Source organism: Mus caroli, chromosome 16 (assembly GCF_900094665.2).
Source record: "Mus caroli chromosome 16, CAROLI_EIJ_v1.1, whole genome shotgun sequence".
Lineage (NCBI taxonomy): Eukaryota > Metazoa > Chordata > Mammalia > Rodentia > Muridae > Mus > Mus caroli.
In genome coordinates, this window is record NC_034585.1 from 85,335,918 (window position 1) to 85,355,100 (window position 19,183).

Below are 19,183 nucleotides of genomic sequence, written 5' to 3' on the forward strand. Positions count from 1 at the left end.
GTGCTTTAGCAGTGTAACCCTAGGATGTGTGCTTTAGCAGTGTAACCCTAGGATGCGTGCTTTAGCAGTGTTTAGGCTGATGACTAGCCAGGTTTGTCACTCCATAGTTCAGACCCGGAAGGCTAGAGAAATGCACATCTCCTTTGCAGAAGCACAGCCTCACCATTGTTGTTACAGAACGTCAGGATCCAGGCTTGCTCTATGCCACTCACATTTTCTGAAGGATTTAGAAAATGAATTCCCTTACTGTTTATTAGTTGGAAAGTACAACTAGGTAGAAACTAATTTTTGGTGTTTAAATCCTAAATTATTATCTTTCAGTAATTTCACTGTATTTAAAACAATCTGGAGTTCTTAAGAAACTTGGCCTTCTAAGACTGAAGCTGCTGTGTAAACAGTGAAACGTGTAAGCAGTAAACAAACCTTGACTCCTTAGAGACACATGACACACTTTAGCATCGGTTATGCACGTGTGGCTAATGTCCTACCACTGACATACACCAGTAACGTGATGCTCTGTGTCTTCAGCCTCCACTGTCTTGATAACCAAGGACGTGATGTGGCCAGTGTCCTGCCACTGATAAGCACTAGTGTGATGCTTTGAAGTAAACCTTGAACGCAGACTTCTGCTGGGTCCTTCCCTTGCTCTCAGCTCTCCAATGGTGTCCTGTGCAGGTCTGTCACTGTGCTGTCTGTTTCGTTCCCCTCTTTCTAGATTTTAGCTCACAGTGAGATGATAAGATATTAGAAGTCAGACCTGTGAGCCACTGTTAGGACATGTAAAGGACATAGAGCATATCTGGAGCTAAAGAGCAGTAGGCGACAGGGTAAAGCTAGCTCACGTGTCTCTATGCTTTAGATACACCATAGAGGTGGGCCTGGATTAATACTTAGGACATTACCCAAAATCCAATTCTGAAGCAATACAACACTGAACAAAATAACAAATAATTCAATAATAATAATAAAATACTAAACTTGTCACAATTAAAATTCTCACCAGTGGTATGTACGTGAATACATTTTATGTATACTCAATGTATAGAAAAATCTCACTATTAAACTTGCAGCTTCTTAGGAGAAATTTTCAAATTTGTACCAATTTTTAAAAAAACAGCACGATTACTCTTCTGATTCCAAATTCAAAAGGTAGAGAACGGCAGGAGTGCTTCCTTCCTGTCCCACTTGGCACCACACTCCTCCTCAGGGGACACTAGTCAATGTGCCCCTTCATCCCGGGCGACACATAAAAAGACCTGGGAAGGCAGAGTGTCAAATATGGATGGCTCAGGCAAGGAGAACTAGAACTCAGAGCAGGTCTCTGTCAGCTTTGGTAAATAGACTGTAGCAAGATTCATTCAGGGCTGGGGGAATGGCTCAGCTCAGTAAAGTGTTTGCCATGTAAGCAAGAGAATGCAAAAGAACCAGGATTCAATTCCCAGGACCCATGCAAAAAACTGGGCCTAGTGCTGTAATCTCAGCACAGGCAATCCCCGCAGCTCAGTGTAGCCAGACACAGCTCCTCAGCGTGCCCTTGCTCCCTGAAAAGACTCTGTCTCAAAAAACTCTAGGCAGATGGTTCCTGTGGAACAACATCTGAAGGTACAACAGTATCATGAATACACACTCAAAAGAGGGGGGGGGGCTGTCCAAAACAGTCTACCATGTCACCTGTAAACTCTGTGCTGTTGGCTGCTAAGTCTCACCAACCTCACTTTAGTGAGAAATAAAGATTCCAAACAAAGGAAAGGGTCTGAGAAAATGGTTGCTTATCATCTACATGGTCTGACTTCAGTGCCGTGCCACAGAAGGCTCCTCCCCAAGCCTCTAGTTGTTTCTAGTCATTTGCCATTTGCTCTTGCTGAAGTGTTTCATGGCAGAGCCCTGTTCTGCTTTCATATTGGTGTGTGGATACTAATCGCCATTACAGTGGGTGGAGCTGTGGCCGCTTCTATTCTGAAGCGGTGCCTTAAAGTAGTGTTGACAGCATTCACATTGACTAGCTCGTCACTGTTGGAGAAGGGGGCGAGTAGTACACGTTTTCTCTAAACTACCTTTAGCACTACTACTACAACCCACACGAGAGTAACCTTTAGTTTCCATCCTCTGAGAGCATTTGACGTTTTTCTATTGTTTACTTTAGCTTTCACGACCTAAGCAATAGCCTAGGCGAGTGCCAATGCTAATGGCTTTTGAGTCTAAGCTACTCTAGTGTTTGCTTTGCAACAGAGATATGTGTGAAATAGTTTGCCAACTAGGTTGATATACCCGTATAGCTGTAAAAATACAAATTAGTACTCATAAACCATGTTCAGAGGCTACTGCCAATATACAATATTTCAGATGAAATCATGGCCTTCTAAAACTTTACACATTGATTTGGCTTTGATGGCATTTTCAAGTAAAGAATTTGTGAGCCAGCAAAATGTACTTATTAAATTTATCAACTTTAGTTAAATGAACACAACAAAACTAAGACAGAGTATAAATACAGAATAGCTTACATGTAGTAATCACAGTAGTTATCACAACAACCTAACACACAGTACTGCTGCAGATATGAGACAGCAGGACTGCCCATGACTTCAGCATGTCAGGGCCATGGAACAATTTCCTAGGAGACACTGATGTGCGGATGTGCTCTTCTGTGGTTTTTGTGGGAGTGAATGAGCTTTCTGCTTAAAGCCCAAACTTTCTAAGCTACTCCTGTAACGACTGCAACCTCAGGACCCATCAGTGCCAGCTCAACAGGGAGAAGAAGCGCTGCTCACATCAGGAGGCACTGAAGCCTCACGCTGCAGGAAATGAGCCATCATGGCAGCGTGTAAACATGTAGCTAGTCTTGATTTGCCTCTCTCTCTCTCTTTCTCTCTCTCTCTCTCTCTCTCACTAACTCATCACCTCAGCAGTAATGAGAGAGACTCCAATATCATCGGTCAGCTAAGTAACTGACTGCCCACAGCAAACAATGTGTTTAAAATGTTACAGATTACCAGGAGGAAGTACGTGGACTTCCTAAAGAACCCTGCCCTAGTATCAGGGGAACTGAGAACTGTTTGGCTTTTAGCTCTAGCTAGCCTGGAACTTACTATGAGGACCAGGATGGCCTTGAACTTGTGATTCTCCTACCTCTGCCTCCTAACCTGAGATTACCTCCTAACCCCTCCTGCTGTTCTCTGAGATTTTCTTACTTAAGCAACACATACAAACAAACAAACAAACAAACTGTTCAAATTCTTGAGTAGTCAATAGCATGGAGTCATTTAAGGCACCAAAGTCCTCTCAAGATGCTATTACTTTCAAGACGCAAAAATAAACGCTGGTCATTAAGATAAGTGTGCTCCACACTGCTGGGCTGCAGCGTGTGTGCACATCAGAGACACTTCCTCAGCAGTGACACTTACCTGCAGCTGTGGTGAGGAATCTGAAGGCAAGCTTTGAGATGACCTGCTCCGAGGTGGGGGCTGTGGGGGGGTTTCCAAATTTGGTTGGGGGCCAGAGGGAGGCATAGTAGCTGCTGCTATGGGGACAAGTGGGTCCTGTAACTTTTGAGCAGGTGTGGGCAGAGAAGGCTGCTGAGGAAATGCAGCCTGAGGCTTCAGTGGTTCTGGAAGAACAGCAGGACCTAAAACACCAAGGATTGTCACACATTAGCTGTGCTCTAAACATCGTGGTTGTTCTCTTGTTAATGGGCAGAGCTATTCTAGTTGTTGCCCTTTCTCATGGCAAACAGCCTCAATTCTAGGGGTCCAAGAGAGAAGATTCCCATGTGAATGTGTTAGGTTTTATGGAGGGTGGAAAAAGAGTAAAAGGAGAATCACAGAACCACGAGTGCCCCGCAGTGCCTACCTTTCAATGTCTCCGAGGGCTTGCTTTGGCTGTCAGGAGTCAGCCTTCCAGCACATACCCGAGCCTGGCTCTGAGGGGCGCTGATCACTCCAGCACGAGCTGGAATTGTCTACAGATACAAACATATTAGTGACATTAGTCCATTTTCAGCAGTTGGGGTCTGTGAGAATACATGCTTCCATGGCTCGCTGACTCTCTGGTATAATTTCCCACTGTTAGCATTTGCTGTTTTAACTGTTCTTGACTTGTAGCCAAACAATGATCCTTTCCTTTTTATTTTTGACAGTGTTCTGTGTACCAGGCACTTGTAAGTATGATATAGACATTTTTATCTAACCTTCAAAAAATCTTCATATATGACTTTGTCATCTTTATTTTAAATTAGGGTGAAGTCATGCATACAGAGGACTAGTATTAGGATGTAAACTCATGCCTGTCTAGCTGCAGGTGAGGGACCTGACCGTGAGTGTGCTACCTTAAGGAAGAGATGGGACGCTCTGAGAGCATAAATGGTGGAGATAAACCTAACATACTGGGTGACTACAGAATTAACCTATTCTGCACTGTTTTAAACATGAAATAACATTCTTAAATATCTAACTAAATATTCTAAACTAAATAAACGAGAAGACACATTGGTGAACAATGTTTTTTTATTCTCCTATGTTTGGTGAAGGCTCTAAGCCCATATACTTATTTAAAGTTGAAATTAGTATAGATTTTTGGTTTGGGTCTGTGTGTTTTAAGCAAAGGTCTCACTGTAATCCTAGGCTACTCTGGAACTCACTATGTAGACCAGGGTAGCCTTGGACTCACAACAGCAGCTGCCCAGCCTCAGCCACCTAAATGCTGAATTATAGATGTAAGGCAACTTTCAACCACACAAAGATCCCGACTTCCCTTCCTGATCCCTACACTGTATCAAGGTGCAGGGGGCAGTGTGGCAGTACAGTCAGTATAAGCAGACGTCCCTCTGTGTGAACTAGAGAAAGTAACAATTATCTTGAGGTATGTTCTATAGACATTTTAATGTAGAGAATAGAATGACACGTAGACAAGGACCTTCAGGTTGCTAAGTGAAGAGATCTATAATCTAAGCATGGTGATAGTTCCAGGGTCTCCACTATTCAGATGTAGTTTCTACTATAATGCTGTAAGTTACACTTTTTAAAAAAATGTTATTTGTGTGTGTGCACAGGCATTCAAGCATGGCACATGTGTGACATCACAGGAAACTGTTGGGTCTCTCCTCCCATCATGGCGTGGGTTATGCAAGGGTACAACACGGTCCTCAGGCTTGCACGGCAGGCTCTTTACCCACTGAGCCATCTCTATGGCCTATCTTTTTCTTTCTGAGTATATGTCATAGCTCAGAGGAATTTGAGGGAATAATGAATAAAATTATACATCTACACATAAACACACACACACATATATAAAATAGAACATATGATAAACACACAGAAAGCCATAGGTTTATAAAGTATTGAAAAGAATCTTGCACGCCATCTCTCCCTTCCTATTTTTAGTATCTTTAGAAACAGTTTAAGTATTCTATTACAATTTTATGCTAATTAAAGTCTTTAAAAATATTATTTTGGGAATAGGGTGACACAGGGTCTCTCTACATAGTCCTGACTGTCCTAGAAACTTACTATATGGACCATGCAGGTCTCAGTCTCAGAGAGATCCACTTGCCCCTGCCTCCTGAGTGCTAGGATTAAAGTTGTGTGCCACCATACCTGGCTGAAAGGATAACTTAGTATTTCCATTGATTAAACAGCTTAAATGACAAAACAGCTACCCAAATACATTAGCTCTTCATATTTTGAAAGACACCAAGATCTTTATTTAGCAGCCATAATTAAGTACATTATTTTTATCCAAACCAGTTAGTGTAGTCATTAGCAAGTCTAGGAGCTATAGCTCAGAGAGGACCAGTTCCCTTACTTTAGAGCTGAAGCACTGACGCCTGGGAGGTTTCTTTTGATTCGCTCCAAGGTAACAAACAGACTAGCTGCAAACTGGAACCTAGGACACACACCTCTTAACTCCCAGGCGAGGTGTTAACCTACCGGTCTAGCCGCACCGTATCCAGCGGGTCCTGGGCCTGCAAGTCCGGCTTGAGGGGAAGGCTGATTACGCCCTGAAACAAAGACATCAATCACATTGTGTATTTAAGTATAAGAAAGAAAATTTTAAAAAAAAGTAAAAAGAAATAAGAAGCCATGTACTTCTATTCCCAGTCTATTGCATGGTCCAGTTTTAAGGGGAAGTAACTATATTCAAGTGTTTTTACCTATATTATCTTTCCGTGCTGTTCCAGGGCTTTTGGGTGCTTTGAAGCAGAAAGGAAAAAGAATGAATCATAAGTAAACAGTAAAACCACAGTGCACAGCATCACCTGACTGCTCTGTTCACTGCCACAGAGACAAAGGAGACAGCAACAAAACGAGCACCGCACTCTGGGTAAAGACAGAGCAGGGAATATTAGAGACCTGCATGGGAGACAAAGGGAGTCATGCTAAGATGGCGGTCTTCACAGACCTCTGCCCATGAACCTTGAAGACCTGGTCAGCTGCTCCTTACAGCCTGGCAGACAAATGGCTCCTGAGCCACAGCTCCCAAGAGCTTAGCCTGTCACATCAGAGGTCTGACTGTGGATACAGCTACCTTAGGGTGAGGTCTTTCAGGTTTCTACAATAGACTAGTAGGATCAGGACAGAAGACAGGCATAGACATATTTACAGCTGTGTTACAATATGGTGCAAACTCATTAGGAAGATAGCCTATGGATGAAGAGAGAATTACTCTGAGGACAAAGAGAGTAGAAGATATGATCAAGCATTATCTAAGTCTTTCCATTTTGAGAAGAAATTCAAGTACAATGGCTCTATTAAATAGCACAGCCCATATAGTTGTGGTCTTAGTGATCTTTTAAGAACATCGAGCTCAATGCCAAAATCTTTAGAAGTGCCTCCTATTAGAAAAATCTATAGAATGAATACTAGGTTCTTGGACCGCATAGTCTCTAATTTATAATCTTCAGGTTAACCCAGAACACTGTCTAACATAGGACTTATTTAAGAATAACAATGAAGGGATTCTTCTTTCCTTCATCAGGATTTCATGGCCTGAGTACAGAGGACCAGGTATGAACAACACAGGAACCCCAGGGACACGAGGGAATCACCACTGGAAATATACACACAACACAGAAGGAAAGGAGAGAAAGTACAAGGAAGGAGAAAGAGGCGGCTTCTGCTAGGACTCAGTGTGCCTTTAAACACTGGAGGACAGACACAACAAAACCATGTCTATAAGGCAGAAACCTTGTTACCTTCTATCTCTCTCCTAGCAACCCCAGGACTGGGAGGGGCTCCAACACCTTTTTAGAAAAAGAACAAAAGCTATATATTGTTCAGATCCCAGAGCACAGGATGAAAGTCAGGCGCACAATTATTCTTGCACGAAGGGTCTTTTATCGCTTTAAATCTCTTGCAAGTTATCAATCTAACCAAAGTGACTTTAGAAAAATAAATAAAAAATTAAACAAAACAAAAAAACAAAAACAAAAAGCCGGGCGGTGGTGGCACACGCCTTTAATCCCAGCACTCGGGAGGCAGAGGCAGGCAGATTTCTGAGTTCGAGGCCAGCCTGGTCTACAGAGTGAGCTCCAGGACAGCCAGGGCTATACAGAGAAACCCTGTCTTGGGGTGGGGTGGAGGTGGGATGGGACAAAAAAACAAAACAAAACAAAAAAGCCAACAACAACAAAGTGACTTTAGCCCCTCCCTTCCCTCAAACCTAAGAACAGAAGTAGTCACAGCTTTCTCTTTATCTGAAATCACCAGCAGGAAGGAACCAAAAATATTGTTTAATGTAAGACTTTATGATCATCTCATTCTTATGTCTAGACTACAAATATGTTATTTGACAGTCAAAAAGGAAAATAATCATAAATGAAGTTTCAATTTCATCTTAAATTAAAAAAAATATTTATGTATTTATTTATTTATTATATGTAAGTACACTGTAGCTGTCTTCAGACACTCCAGAAGAGAGCATCAGATTTCGTTACGGATGGTTGTGAGCCACCATGTGGTTGCTGGGATTTGAGCTTAGGACCTTTGGAAGAGCAGTCGGCGATCTTAACTGCTGAGCCATCTCACCAGCCCCATCTTAAATTTTTATGGAAAGACACTAATGTCTCAAAGTTAGTTTCTGGTGAGTCACTGCGCTCGCTGTCTCAGGTGGTTAGTGGCTGCAGAATAAGACAGCTGGTAGAGAAATTGTGAAGAGAGGCAGTTAAAAATGGAAACATATTTCTAAATAAGCTACTGGTTTGATAATACAAGTTTTCACAAGTTCATTTCCAAATTTATTTTCTACAGATTATTTTCCTAGTAAAGCATCAGAATTCATCCTAAAAGTAAACATAGATGAAAGAAGAAATATTTCATAGAAGCTACACTGTTCACATAATTTAGCTATTATTACAAAATCCTCACATTGAGATCTTCTCATAAGCAGTGTTAGTTCCATCACTGGCCCTGAACCTCAGGACCAACAATGGCAGGTAGCCAGGACCTCTGTCTGGCCGGGGCTTTAGCAGCATTAGCTGGAGCTGCGCAAGCTCTGAAGGATTGGGACAAACAAGCTCCATCTTGCCTTCAGTCTTATTGTGTGTAGTAAGTTAGAGCCTGGGGAGTTGGCTTCAGACCGAGCTGTCTGCTCACCCTTTGTGATGTAAGTGCCAGAGACTGATTCCAGGCCTTGCACGTGTCAGGTGAGCACAGGGGTGCATGCAAAGCCCTACTTCCAGTTTTCATGTTAACCAAACAAATTACTGCTTAAATAAAAGCAGACAATAGTGAATACAATACATTGAAAAGAAGAAATGTTATAGTCTTACAGAAACAGATGAGGCAAGAAGTTGATGATTTATTCAAAATGCAAAATAAGATAGAGTTTATTAGTTATACTCACGGAATAACTAAGCTCTAATATGTTAACGGGAACGTAGATGTTTGGAACTCTTTTAGCGTGGAGTATAAATGCACACATTTTGATGCTTACCAAACAGATTTAAACTGTCTCTGAGTTACATGGTTCAAACTCCAAAGTATTAATAAGCCAGCATTCACACAGGATAGCAAATGTAAATGGTTACCTCCAAATTCTTTTCTAGCAGGCGCAGGACTCCTAGCCCCTTATAGTTCATAAGAAATTAGGCAGCAGAAAGAGAATGACATTAAATAAGGAGTTGAAATGTCAATATCTACTCTAATAATCATGAAAGCACACATCGTATGTATATGATTGTGTAAATATCTAGACATTACACAAAGCTGTTATTCAATGTATATGCTCACAAGAACTGAACACTGCATTTAGCTAAGAGAATATTTAAAGAGGTATATAAAACATATTAAAAACATGTGTGTACTTCAGTTCTCAAATACATTTTTCAGAAATTAATAACTGTTAATTGTCTTTATAAAGCTACAGATGAGGAATTAAAAAAAATAAACTTAGATTTGCCCAAGAACATCATACATGCCCAACCAATCAAAGTAGCCAAACCCAAACAAGTGTCTCCTGTGCACGGCAAGGAGGCAGCTGGCCGTGCTCATAAACCCTGCTCACTAGACATGCTGTCCTGTTGCTCCTCAGAACTCCTTTTAGACAAGTTCAAGAGGTATCAATAATGGTCACACAAACACACCCACAACATCCTGAGGATACAGATGAAAACATGCACAATGCGTTTAAATGAAGTAGAGGAAATTTTTAAGTTAAACAGGCATCCTAAGAGTAGTTGGTTACCTGAAGGTGGAGGTGGTCTCTGTGGTGGGGCAGGACGTGCCGGAGGAGCGACTGGGCGGGGAGGGGGTGGTCTCTTGGGCTCTAGAGTCTGGGAAGAATCCTTCTGGGTCGCTGGTTGAGTGTCAACTGGAGAGCCTAAGAAAGTGAGTAAAGTGAGGCCAACCGGGCGGGCGCTAGTGAGACGGAACGTGCATGCGTAATGAAGTGACCTAACTCTCTCCTCTCAAAGGTCTGTGCATTAGAGAAAGAACAGAACACTCTCGGTGACTATAGCAGCAGTCCACCGAAGAACCCCTCTGGAACCATGGACACCATGCTGCTGCCCTGCGCTGACTTACTAAGGAGGACTGACTATTAAGGGACAACATTTACTGTTTAAGTCATACATAACTTGCCGGCCAGCCAAGAAGAGAGGGGAAAAGCCCAATGAGTCAAGTGTTCTTATCTCAGAGTAGAAAATCACAAGTTGTCAAGCTCAGACGCCCCTGAGCACATAACCAGGACTGAGACAGGGCATCCTGTGGCAGCAGTGCTGTCATGCTTCTGCACTGAGAGTAGAGTTACTGTCAGGAATCCACTCCTGTTACAGGGCACTCAGTGCCTGGGCTAAAAGCTAAAAAATCCTGTGCTGGTTAGTTTGTGTCCACTTGATACAAGTTAAGAGTCCCTTCAACTGAGGAGTTGTCTATGTCAGACTGGCTTGCAGGCCAGTCCCTTTGATTAGTGACTGACGGACGGGGTCAGACCTTGTGGGTGGCACTACCCTTGGGCAGGTGGCCCAGCAGGAATAGGAAAGTACACTGAGTTAGCCATTGGGAGCAAGTCTCCAGATTCTTGCCTTGAGCTTCTGGCTTCCCTTATCACCTGTAAAGCAAATAAACGCTTCCCTCCCAAGCTGGCTTTGGTCAGTGGGTTAGGGTTTCTATTGGTGACATGAAACACCAAGACCAAAAAAGCAAGTTGGGGAGGAATTAAAGCTTATCTGGCTTACACTTCCATAATCCTGTTTATCACTAAAGGAAATCAGGGCAGGAACCTGGAGGCAGGAGCTGATGCCGAGGCCATGGAGGGGCGCTTCTAACTGGCTTCCTGTCCCTGCTTGCTCAGCCTGCTTTCTTATAGAAGCCCAGGGCCATCAGCTCAGAGATGCACCACCTACAATGGGCTGGAACCTCCCCCATCAATCACTAATTATGAGATGTCCTGATAGCTGGATCTTATGGAAGCATTTTCTCAATTAAGGTTTGTGTGAAGCTGACGTAAGACCAGCCATCACAGTCAGTGTCTTCATCACAGCAACAGAGAGCAAACAAGGATACAGCAGTACTCCAAAGTTCACACAAACCGTCTAGACAAAGTCACACCAAATTTTCAAATAAAACACGCACCCTGCGAACTTGGAGGTCCTGGAGTTCTTGACGGCGCTCGACTAGGTCTGATGGGTAGAGAAGGTGCGGAGTACTCTGGTACTGTGGGTGACTGGCAGGGACTGGTCCGGGGTGAAGAACTTGGAGAAGTGCCAAGGCCGGAACTGGAGGACGGCTGCAGATGCTGCGGAAGAAGCTCCTCTACCTCAGCACTGTAGTCATCGACGTCACCTAGCAAAGGCAAGGCCACCAAAGACAGCACCTTTTACCTTTTTATATCAGGCCTTCCAGGGCGAAAGACAAGTTAAAACTGTTAAGGTACCACCCACACAGGGAATAAGCATAAAGGCATGTAAAATATTTGTAAATGTAAAAATTAGAGTCAGTGCAAATGCTCTTAGAGTCTAAAGATCCATTCCTTCAGCTGTAGCTGCACCCGGAGCTTGCGTGACTGAAAGCTCTAGTAGCTGAGCAGCTATGAAGCCAACTTTGCCCATGTGTTCTGTGTGACTGCCTCTACTCTCTGCCCAACCCAGGTCCAACCTAACAGTAAACAAGGCCCCGGGCAGTCATACACCCTTAGCCAGAAGGCTTCTATTTCAAGACTTTTCACTCTCCCATCAGGTCTCATCTCCACTTACCTAAGGGTTAGGGAGTGGGGTCAGGGTACCCCATGCAACAGCATTCACAACCTATAACACTAGCCTTCCTTCCAAGTCCTACTTTTTTTAAGGCTATGTCACTAGGAGTCTATGAGACACCCTTTATCTCACCTACCTCAGAAATCTCCACGCTCTGCCCTTCCAGTGAGTGAACTAGTAAGGCATTCAGGACTAAGCAGAAAGCACCACAGTAAGGGGGCCCTAACACCTTTCTGCACACACTCAAGTCCTATGGACAGCATGAACGGCAACCTCAACAGCTCAGCACTGTCCTCACCGACAGGACTGCTTCCACACTGTGCACACCGTCCTCTCAGCTGTGCAGCCTCTGGGTCCTAACCTGCAACGCTTCACTCTCTCAGCCCTTCAGCAGATCTAGGGCTTCCTCCCTTGCACTTCAGCCCTGCCCAATGTCGTCCCTTCTGGGTTTGGCTTCAGATGTTCACTATGTCTCTCCTGTTGCCTGTGCCTGACAAACCCTATCAATCATCACTCACACCTCACATCTCTGCCAACCGCACTTGTCTGTGAGTGTCCTGGAAAAAACATGAAGTCTTCACAGTTACATTAACAATGTTTATAATTCAATCTCCTCGGGGTCCCCCAAGTTCCCTAAAACTGTAGAATTGTCCCACGCCTGCAAATGATGTGAAATCATAAACCTGACAGAAGTCTCAGGATAGAGCCTCTACCAATTAGCTCAGCAAACTGCATTCTCACCACACAGCTGATGCTGTCCAGGACAGGGTAGGATGCCTGGGCCCCGCACGAGAACTCCGCTGTCCTCAAACCTTGCTTCCTCCTGCCGACCCTCTCAGTGTTAGCCTCCTTTGCACCAGCCCCTCCAGCAGCACTCAGCTCTCTCAGGCTCCTCCCACTGAAAAGTAACTGTTCTGTAACCCCAATTCTTCACCTTCCACCCACAGCAAATCGCACCAGCCGGCTTTCCCACACCACCAAGATGACTTACAAAGGCCACTAACAGCCTCCCTCGCTGCTCCTACATCAGAGAAGTGTCTGTCCTTATCTTCTCCCTCATCTTTCTAAAGTATGAGGTATCATGGACCATTCCTTTCTGGTTATACTTTCTTCTCTTCTTCTCTTTTCTCTTCTCTTCTTTTTTTCTTTTCTTTTCTTTTCTTCTCTCCTCTCCTCTCTTCCTGTCTCTCTCTGTCTCTGTCTCTGTCTCTGTCTCTGTCTCTCTCTCTCTGTGTGACAGGGTTTCCCTATAACAGAACCCTGGCTGTCCTCGACTCACTTGTAGACCAGGCTGGCCTCAAACTCACAGAGATTTGCCTGCCTTTGTCTCCTAAGTGCTGGCTGCTCTTTCCTTGACTTTTAAAAATAGTTTTATTTTTTTATGTATATGAGTGTTTGCATGCATGTATGTGTAACATGAATGTAGTGACTGAAGAGACCACAAGAGTGTGTCAGAGCCCCTGGAGCTGGAGCTACAGATTCACCATGTGGATGTTGGGTCTTCTACAAGAGCGCCTGGCCAGTGCTCTTAAGCAGTGAGCCATCTCTCCAGCGCCTCGATTTTTCTTTTAAATTGAAACCCTTTCTATGGCCTACCACACAGCTACTCATTATTACACGGACATCCTTACTATGATTACCTGCATCCAGGTGGAAAACACCTAGAAAACAATGCGTCCTAGAAGGAACCAACAAAGATGCGCTCACAGAATCTGCAGCATCTGCCAAGCCTCTATGATGGTTGATTTTGGCTCAACTTGATGGCCTACGCAGGTAGGAGATCACTGGAGCCCATGTCTGGATGTGTCTGTGAGAGCACCCTGAGGTGACTAGGTGACAACTCTGACACTGTGAGTGCACTGTGCCTGATGGGTGCAGAAGACGATGGAATTATTACAAAGTAATAGAGTAGGGTGCATGACCTAGCTGGAGCAACCAGGTCAGCAGGAGCTTGTCTCTGCGGTAGACCAGCTTCTACCATCTGTTCCTGCCTCCATGGTGCTTCTCCAAGGGTATGGACGGATCAACCAAGGACTGAACCTTTAGAATCATGAGCCAAAATAAATATATTCTCTGTAACCTGTTTCTGTAGGGGATTCGGTCACAACTAGAAAGGAGCCAGCACAACCTGGCACACAGAGTGCATATCTGTGGATCAAGTAAATGACCAATGCAAAAGCCAGTGATTATCCTAAAAGATGTTAACTTAGATGTACTTTCTTGCAGTGCAGAGTCAGGTATGCATTTTTGGACAGGCTCGTGACAGAACCAGGGCCTCACAGACATCAATCACTCACTCTCTCAGAGCTGAATCCTGATGAAAGCTATGCTCACACATACAGCATGTAGTACTAGAAAGCAAACAGACTTTCAAATAATGTTTAAGAAAACAGCAATGCCCACACGATTTGTCCCAAAGTCACTACCTTTTCATGCATGGGTTCAGTTCCAAATGAGCCACTTGGACTCTTTCTAAACTCCTTTGGAACATATCTTCTTTTTTTAGTAATTATGAACTTATTGGAATTTCTACTTAACTATAATTTTGGCACAAATTGGCACACTCAAAATACCAATTCATGCTCATACAATATAAACTGCACAACTGTATTTACTATTTAATGACAAAATAACACATAAATTACCAGGTACAATGTAATCAGATAAACATTATACTATAGAAGACAAATCACTATTAACACTGTGTTCAAGGAGACAGAGAAACCTTAGTGCTGGGACAACCTTCTCATACATGCAGGACAAACCTGCTCAACAGACACACCTTCCATGTCAAAGTCTGCAGCGACCTCTGCGTCTTCACCAAGCAGGGTGGAGCTTGCTGATGAGGGCAACGTGACACTGATTTTCTCTAAACTCATCTCTTCTTCCAAATGTTGGATCCAGTCTGGACTTTTTAAAGTAATTGTTATAGTCCGATTTAATAGCTAGTTGATATAAAAAAAGACACAGAAAATATATTAACATGAAAACTATGGTGGAAGAAGGGTGCCCATGTTACAGCACACACATTAAAATTCCACGTGGAGGCTGTTCACAGTCTGCCTTTAAGAGCTTATGATGCCGAATAGAAGTAGTTAGGATTCCTTTACTCTGGCCAAAGACAAACCGCTGATAACAGCTATGCAGTTCTGGTTTGGATCCATAGCTAGGTAACGGTTCCTCCACTGAAACAAGCACAGGAGAGACAGACCTTGAGCATGCTCTCGTGCTGTGTGGCTCTCTCTCACTGGCACAGCAGTCCTGAGGGCTGCCCGACTGGATGCTGTGTGTGCTAAGCCAGGCTGTTAGCATTTCAAATGTCAAGAGAATGTTCTGTGAAGATTATCTTGAAGCTTCTACAAGAATGAACTGTCGTGGAAGCGGAATGGCAGCACCATGTAAAGCACGCCCTAGCTTTCCTTCTTCACTGACGTGACTTTTACATCTCAGGATGATTCAATAAACCAACATGTGACAACCAAGTTACTCTGTGTCTCATTGTACTTTTAAAAATTCTTCAAAAATGTACTGTTAAAGAAGACTATTTCATCATGGCCACAAAGATGATACACTCTCACTTAAAGTCCACAGCACTTGAAAGACCAGCTTCTTGGTTACGAGCTCTTTCTCAGTTTCAACTCTTTTGTTTGAAGGGTTCCATAGTGGGTGGAAGACTAGGTTTTTGAATATTTACAAATGATTTGCACAGGTATGGTCAATGCACCGTGCCGACAGCTGGCAATTCTGTGGGTAGATTCCAGCTCAAAGTATTAGTACTCTCTGGATTCCCCGAAGGCACCGAGGTCCAAAGCTACTCACTTAAACAGCATGGCTGTCTGACAGTAACTGAACTTTGAAGTCAGAGTCCTTAAATCCCTTACTTGTTTTATCAGACTCAGGGACTGAAATTAATTCATCATTTGCCTATACATTTCACAGTTCATTAAATCAACAAAAATCTTTTATATTTGCAAATATCATTTAAAATCTGTGTGTATGTGTGTGTGTATGTGTGTCTGTGTGTGTGTGTGTATGTATGTGTGTCTGTGTATGTGTGTGTATGTGTGTGTCTATGCAGCCTAGGCTGCTTCATATTTTTTTCTCTGAAATGGGATAATACCTGAAAAACTTAGAATTAAATTAATGATTCTAACAAAGTTAACACATGAGAGTTTTAGAAATGTATAACTTTCAAAAGGGCCAACTAAGTATTATCTTATATTTCGGCTTTTTTTTTTATCATTTTGACATGAATATATTAGTACTATGTTCAAAAACAAACAAACCTCAGGCAATATACACATGCAAATATTCTTCATTAAGGAAGCAAACATAACATGACAAGTTCAGAGGCTGTTAAACGCCTGAGGGAGTTGCTCACTGTTGGACAAATGGAACCTAGAATTCATACAATTAGCAATGAAGGATTTCACTAAAAAAGAAAAATGATTCATAAAAATTGGCAGATGCAACATTTCACAGAAACAAAATTACACCAGGTCATCAGTGTAAGTCTCCCATCCATGACATTTCAGATTACAGACTAGTGACACCCCGTAGTTACATCTGAAGCTGCTACAATGTTTGTTCTCTGACCCCAAAGCCTTCCCTTGGCCACACATGAATAACCCCCGGAAAGAGAAGGGCCTCCTGCGCCTTCCGCCCGGTGCTCTTGTAAATAAAACACGCTTCCCACTTGGTAGTAATGCAGAGAAGCTGGAATATCTACTTTTAATGAAAATTTTATAATATTTTGCATTAAATATCATAGAGATCAAATTAGGCAGGGAACATCTTTTCTTTTCTTTTCTGTCAATGGTTAATATCTCTAAGGGGGAAGTAAAATAATCTTAAGTTAGGCAGACCACTAGTCTCAATAAAAATATTGAGTAACCCTTATGCAGTTCATGGGCTTCAATTTTTCTTAACTGAAAACACATCTAGGCATTCAAGTTGCTTGTCTGTAAAGCTGCAATCTTGAGACATGTCAAATAGTTTAGGATTACCAAATCTACCTTACCTCTTTCCCATTGAGGCTCAGAACATTCAAGGCAGAGCTTCCCTCCAAAAACGTAACCCACATTTTATCTTCTACAAATCTTTAAGAGAAAGAAAAAACAGTGAATAAGAATATAATTAACTTCTCAGAGACATAACTAGCTTAATCTCCAGCCACTGGTTATGAATGAACAGCTGGGGCCAAAAAGAGAAGCTGGTGGCCAGTGGGCTGGTTCTCAGGGGAGGCTGCTCTCTGCACACAGCACTTCCATGCTGCTTCCTTTACTCTGACCCAACGCAGCCAGGAACTATGCATTCCCAGCGTTTCACTGACTTTCCTGAAAGCCATTTCCTCTGATTAAGAAAGATAACAGATATTATTAATAGATAATATTAATGAGAAGGAATCCCCAAATAACCCAACTAACTGGTCACAAGGAGCTGCAGTTGTCTGTCTGCACAGACAATTCTTCCTCTCTGAGTCTTTGCTACGATCCCAAGTTTATACTCTGGAAATGAGACACGCCCTACACCCTTCAAAAAGGGAGAAAATGAAACAAAGGACATAATTTGAAGTCACTGATTATATAATGAGATTTATAACAAAAAATAAAACAATGTTATCCATCTGATTTACAGAAGCAATTCTGCAAACTGAATTTTCCCAACGATATGGAGAAAACCGTTCTCATGCTCACATTCTAAAAGATTATGGATTTTAAGGGTTAAAAAAAGACCCAAATAGAAGTGTGCCAAACTATGTTCCTCTACTGAAATCAAGTGCACACAGACTACATCTCACAATCCCTCAGATATGACCAAGACAACTGACGCAGCTTCTCTGGCATGAAGCTCTTAAGTTCCAGGAATGTTGTCATTCCAAATACACAGGGATAGTGTTCTTACCAAAGTGCTACCCAATGGCTGCCATTGAGGGTACCCCTAGTTAAGGCTGTTGTGAGCTGTGCCCCTGTTCTTTGGTAACTGTGCACCACACACCCACTCTCTTGTTAGTATGTGCTTTTGCTTGTCACCTTGGTACCATTGGTGTGACAGAGTACCCTAACTGTCCTGACACTTACGGCTTTCTATCACAGCAACAGACAATTTTCTTATCAATATTCTCTCTAATGTTGAGAATATTCTGAGGAAAGCTTTTAGCTTCAAGTCTGGATTAGGAAGACCCCAGTGAGTCCCTTCTCCTTTCCCTGTCTCTCTCCCTTTTACAGTGTGGAGTGTTCTAGCTCAAGGCTGTAGATTACATTTGTTCATGAAGCTGCTCGCTGCCCACTCACATAGATCACAGATGTTTTTGGTGCTCTGACATTTCTCTACTTGGCAAGGCTTACAGTTATCTGTAAATGTGGGAGACTTTACAGTGTACTTCCTAAAGCCTTAGTTCTTAAGTCTTTTAGGAACAAATGGATTCATTCCTGCCAGTGCATGCATGTGGACGTCAGAGGACAACTCCGTGCAGCCAGCTCTCTCCTTCCTCCTTCACATGGGTCCCAAGTGCAGAACTGAGGCAGTGCCTTTGTGCACTGAGCCATCTCTAGGCTCAGGTTTTAGAAGATTTTGAAGATTTAAAATAGAATGCTCTCAAAGATTGGGGGAGGGGTAAGAAAAAATCAAAGGACCAATAAAAAATGTCTTTTTAATTGTATTTGTTCCTCTGCTCCCTGAAAAGATCTGCCATGAAAAGTACCTGATCACCATTCCATGGATCTGGAGAAGAAGCCACTACAATGACTCTTCCAAACAGATTATAAGCAGAGCCATGTCTTTAAGTTCTCACTCTTCTACAGTTTCTACAGTACCATGTCTTATAGAGCTTGGCCTACTGGATACAAATAAAATATCCTCAAAGAAGCAAATGCACAACATACAAAGGGATTAAGTAGCACTCCTTTCCCTATGGAATTAAAAGACACACATGAAATTCAATTTCCCAAAACAGCTGGACATGTGAGAGAAAATCGTGCTGAGACAAGAGGCCTGCAGTCCTGCAGAAAGCAGGTGGGGAAGTCAACACAGGGGCCAGGACTGGAAGAGACGGTTCCTGCTCATCACACTTCAGCTGGCTGGGAATTGAACATTTACAATGACATCTAGAATATAAACATCAGCTTTCTTAAGCTTAGGGAATAAAAACAGTCCCTCCGGGTTATTTACTTATTAAAGACAGCTTATATACTCTCTATGTAGTTCACGCTGGCCTTGAAGTAATCGTCCTCCTGCCTCTTGAATCCTAGAGTACTGGTGTGCGCCATCAAGCCTTTATTTCCCTCCCCTCAAAACACTAAAATGACCAAGCATAGCTCCCTCGCCACAGAGCTTGCTACATTGCTCCACCGCTGAAGAACCGTGAAGAGGTCACTCCTGAACTCAAACATAGCTTTGTCTGCAATTGTGCATGTAAGGCTCATCATCCATTTTACGTTTTCTTAGCAGAGAGCTTAAAGACCTAGGAGCTCTGGAATAACACCCGAATACGGCCTT

General features: G+C 42.9%; 1 protein-coding gene across 9 annotated transcripts in view; it reads right to left on the reverse strand.

Annotated features, from left to right (window-relative positions):
- The window catches only part of Synj1 (synaptojanin 1), a 79,845-nt gene that overhangs the window by 8,827 nt on the left and 51,835 nt on the right, over positions 1–19,183 (reverse strand). For 6 of the 9 annotated variants that reach the window (XM_029470616.1, XM_029470624.1, XM_029470621.1 and 3 more), the window contains exons 22-31: positions 16,707–16,785; positions 14,469–14,631; positions 11,067–11,276; positions 9,679–9,813; positions 9,023–9,061; positions 7,190–7,237; positions 6,149–6,187; positions 5,925–5,995; positions 3,850–3,958; positions 3,405–3,625 (exon numbers count right to left, since the gene is read on the reverse strand). In XM_029470616.1, coding sequence (XP_029326476.1) covers positions 3,405–3,625; positions 3,850–3,958; positions 5,925–5,995; positions 6,149–6,187; positions 7,190–7,237; positions 9,023–9,061; positions 9,679–9,813; positions 11,067–11,276; positions 14,469–14,631; positions 16,707–16,785 — 1,114 coding nt within the window. The remainder of the gene's footprint in view (positions 1–3,404; positions 3,626–3,849; positions 3,959–5,924; positions 5,996–6,148; positions 6,188–7,189; positions 7,238–9,022; positions 9,062–9,678; positions 9,814–11,066; positions 11,277–14,468; positions 14,632–16,706; positions 16,786–19,183) is intronic. The other 3 variants (XM_029470623.1, XM_029470617.1, XM_029470618.1) reach the window with 3 other exon arrangements.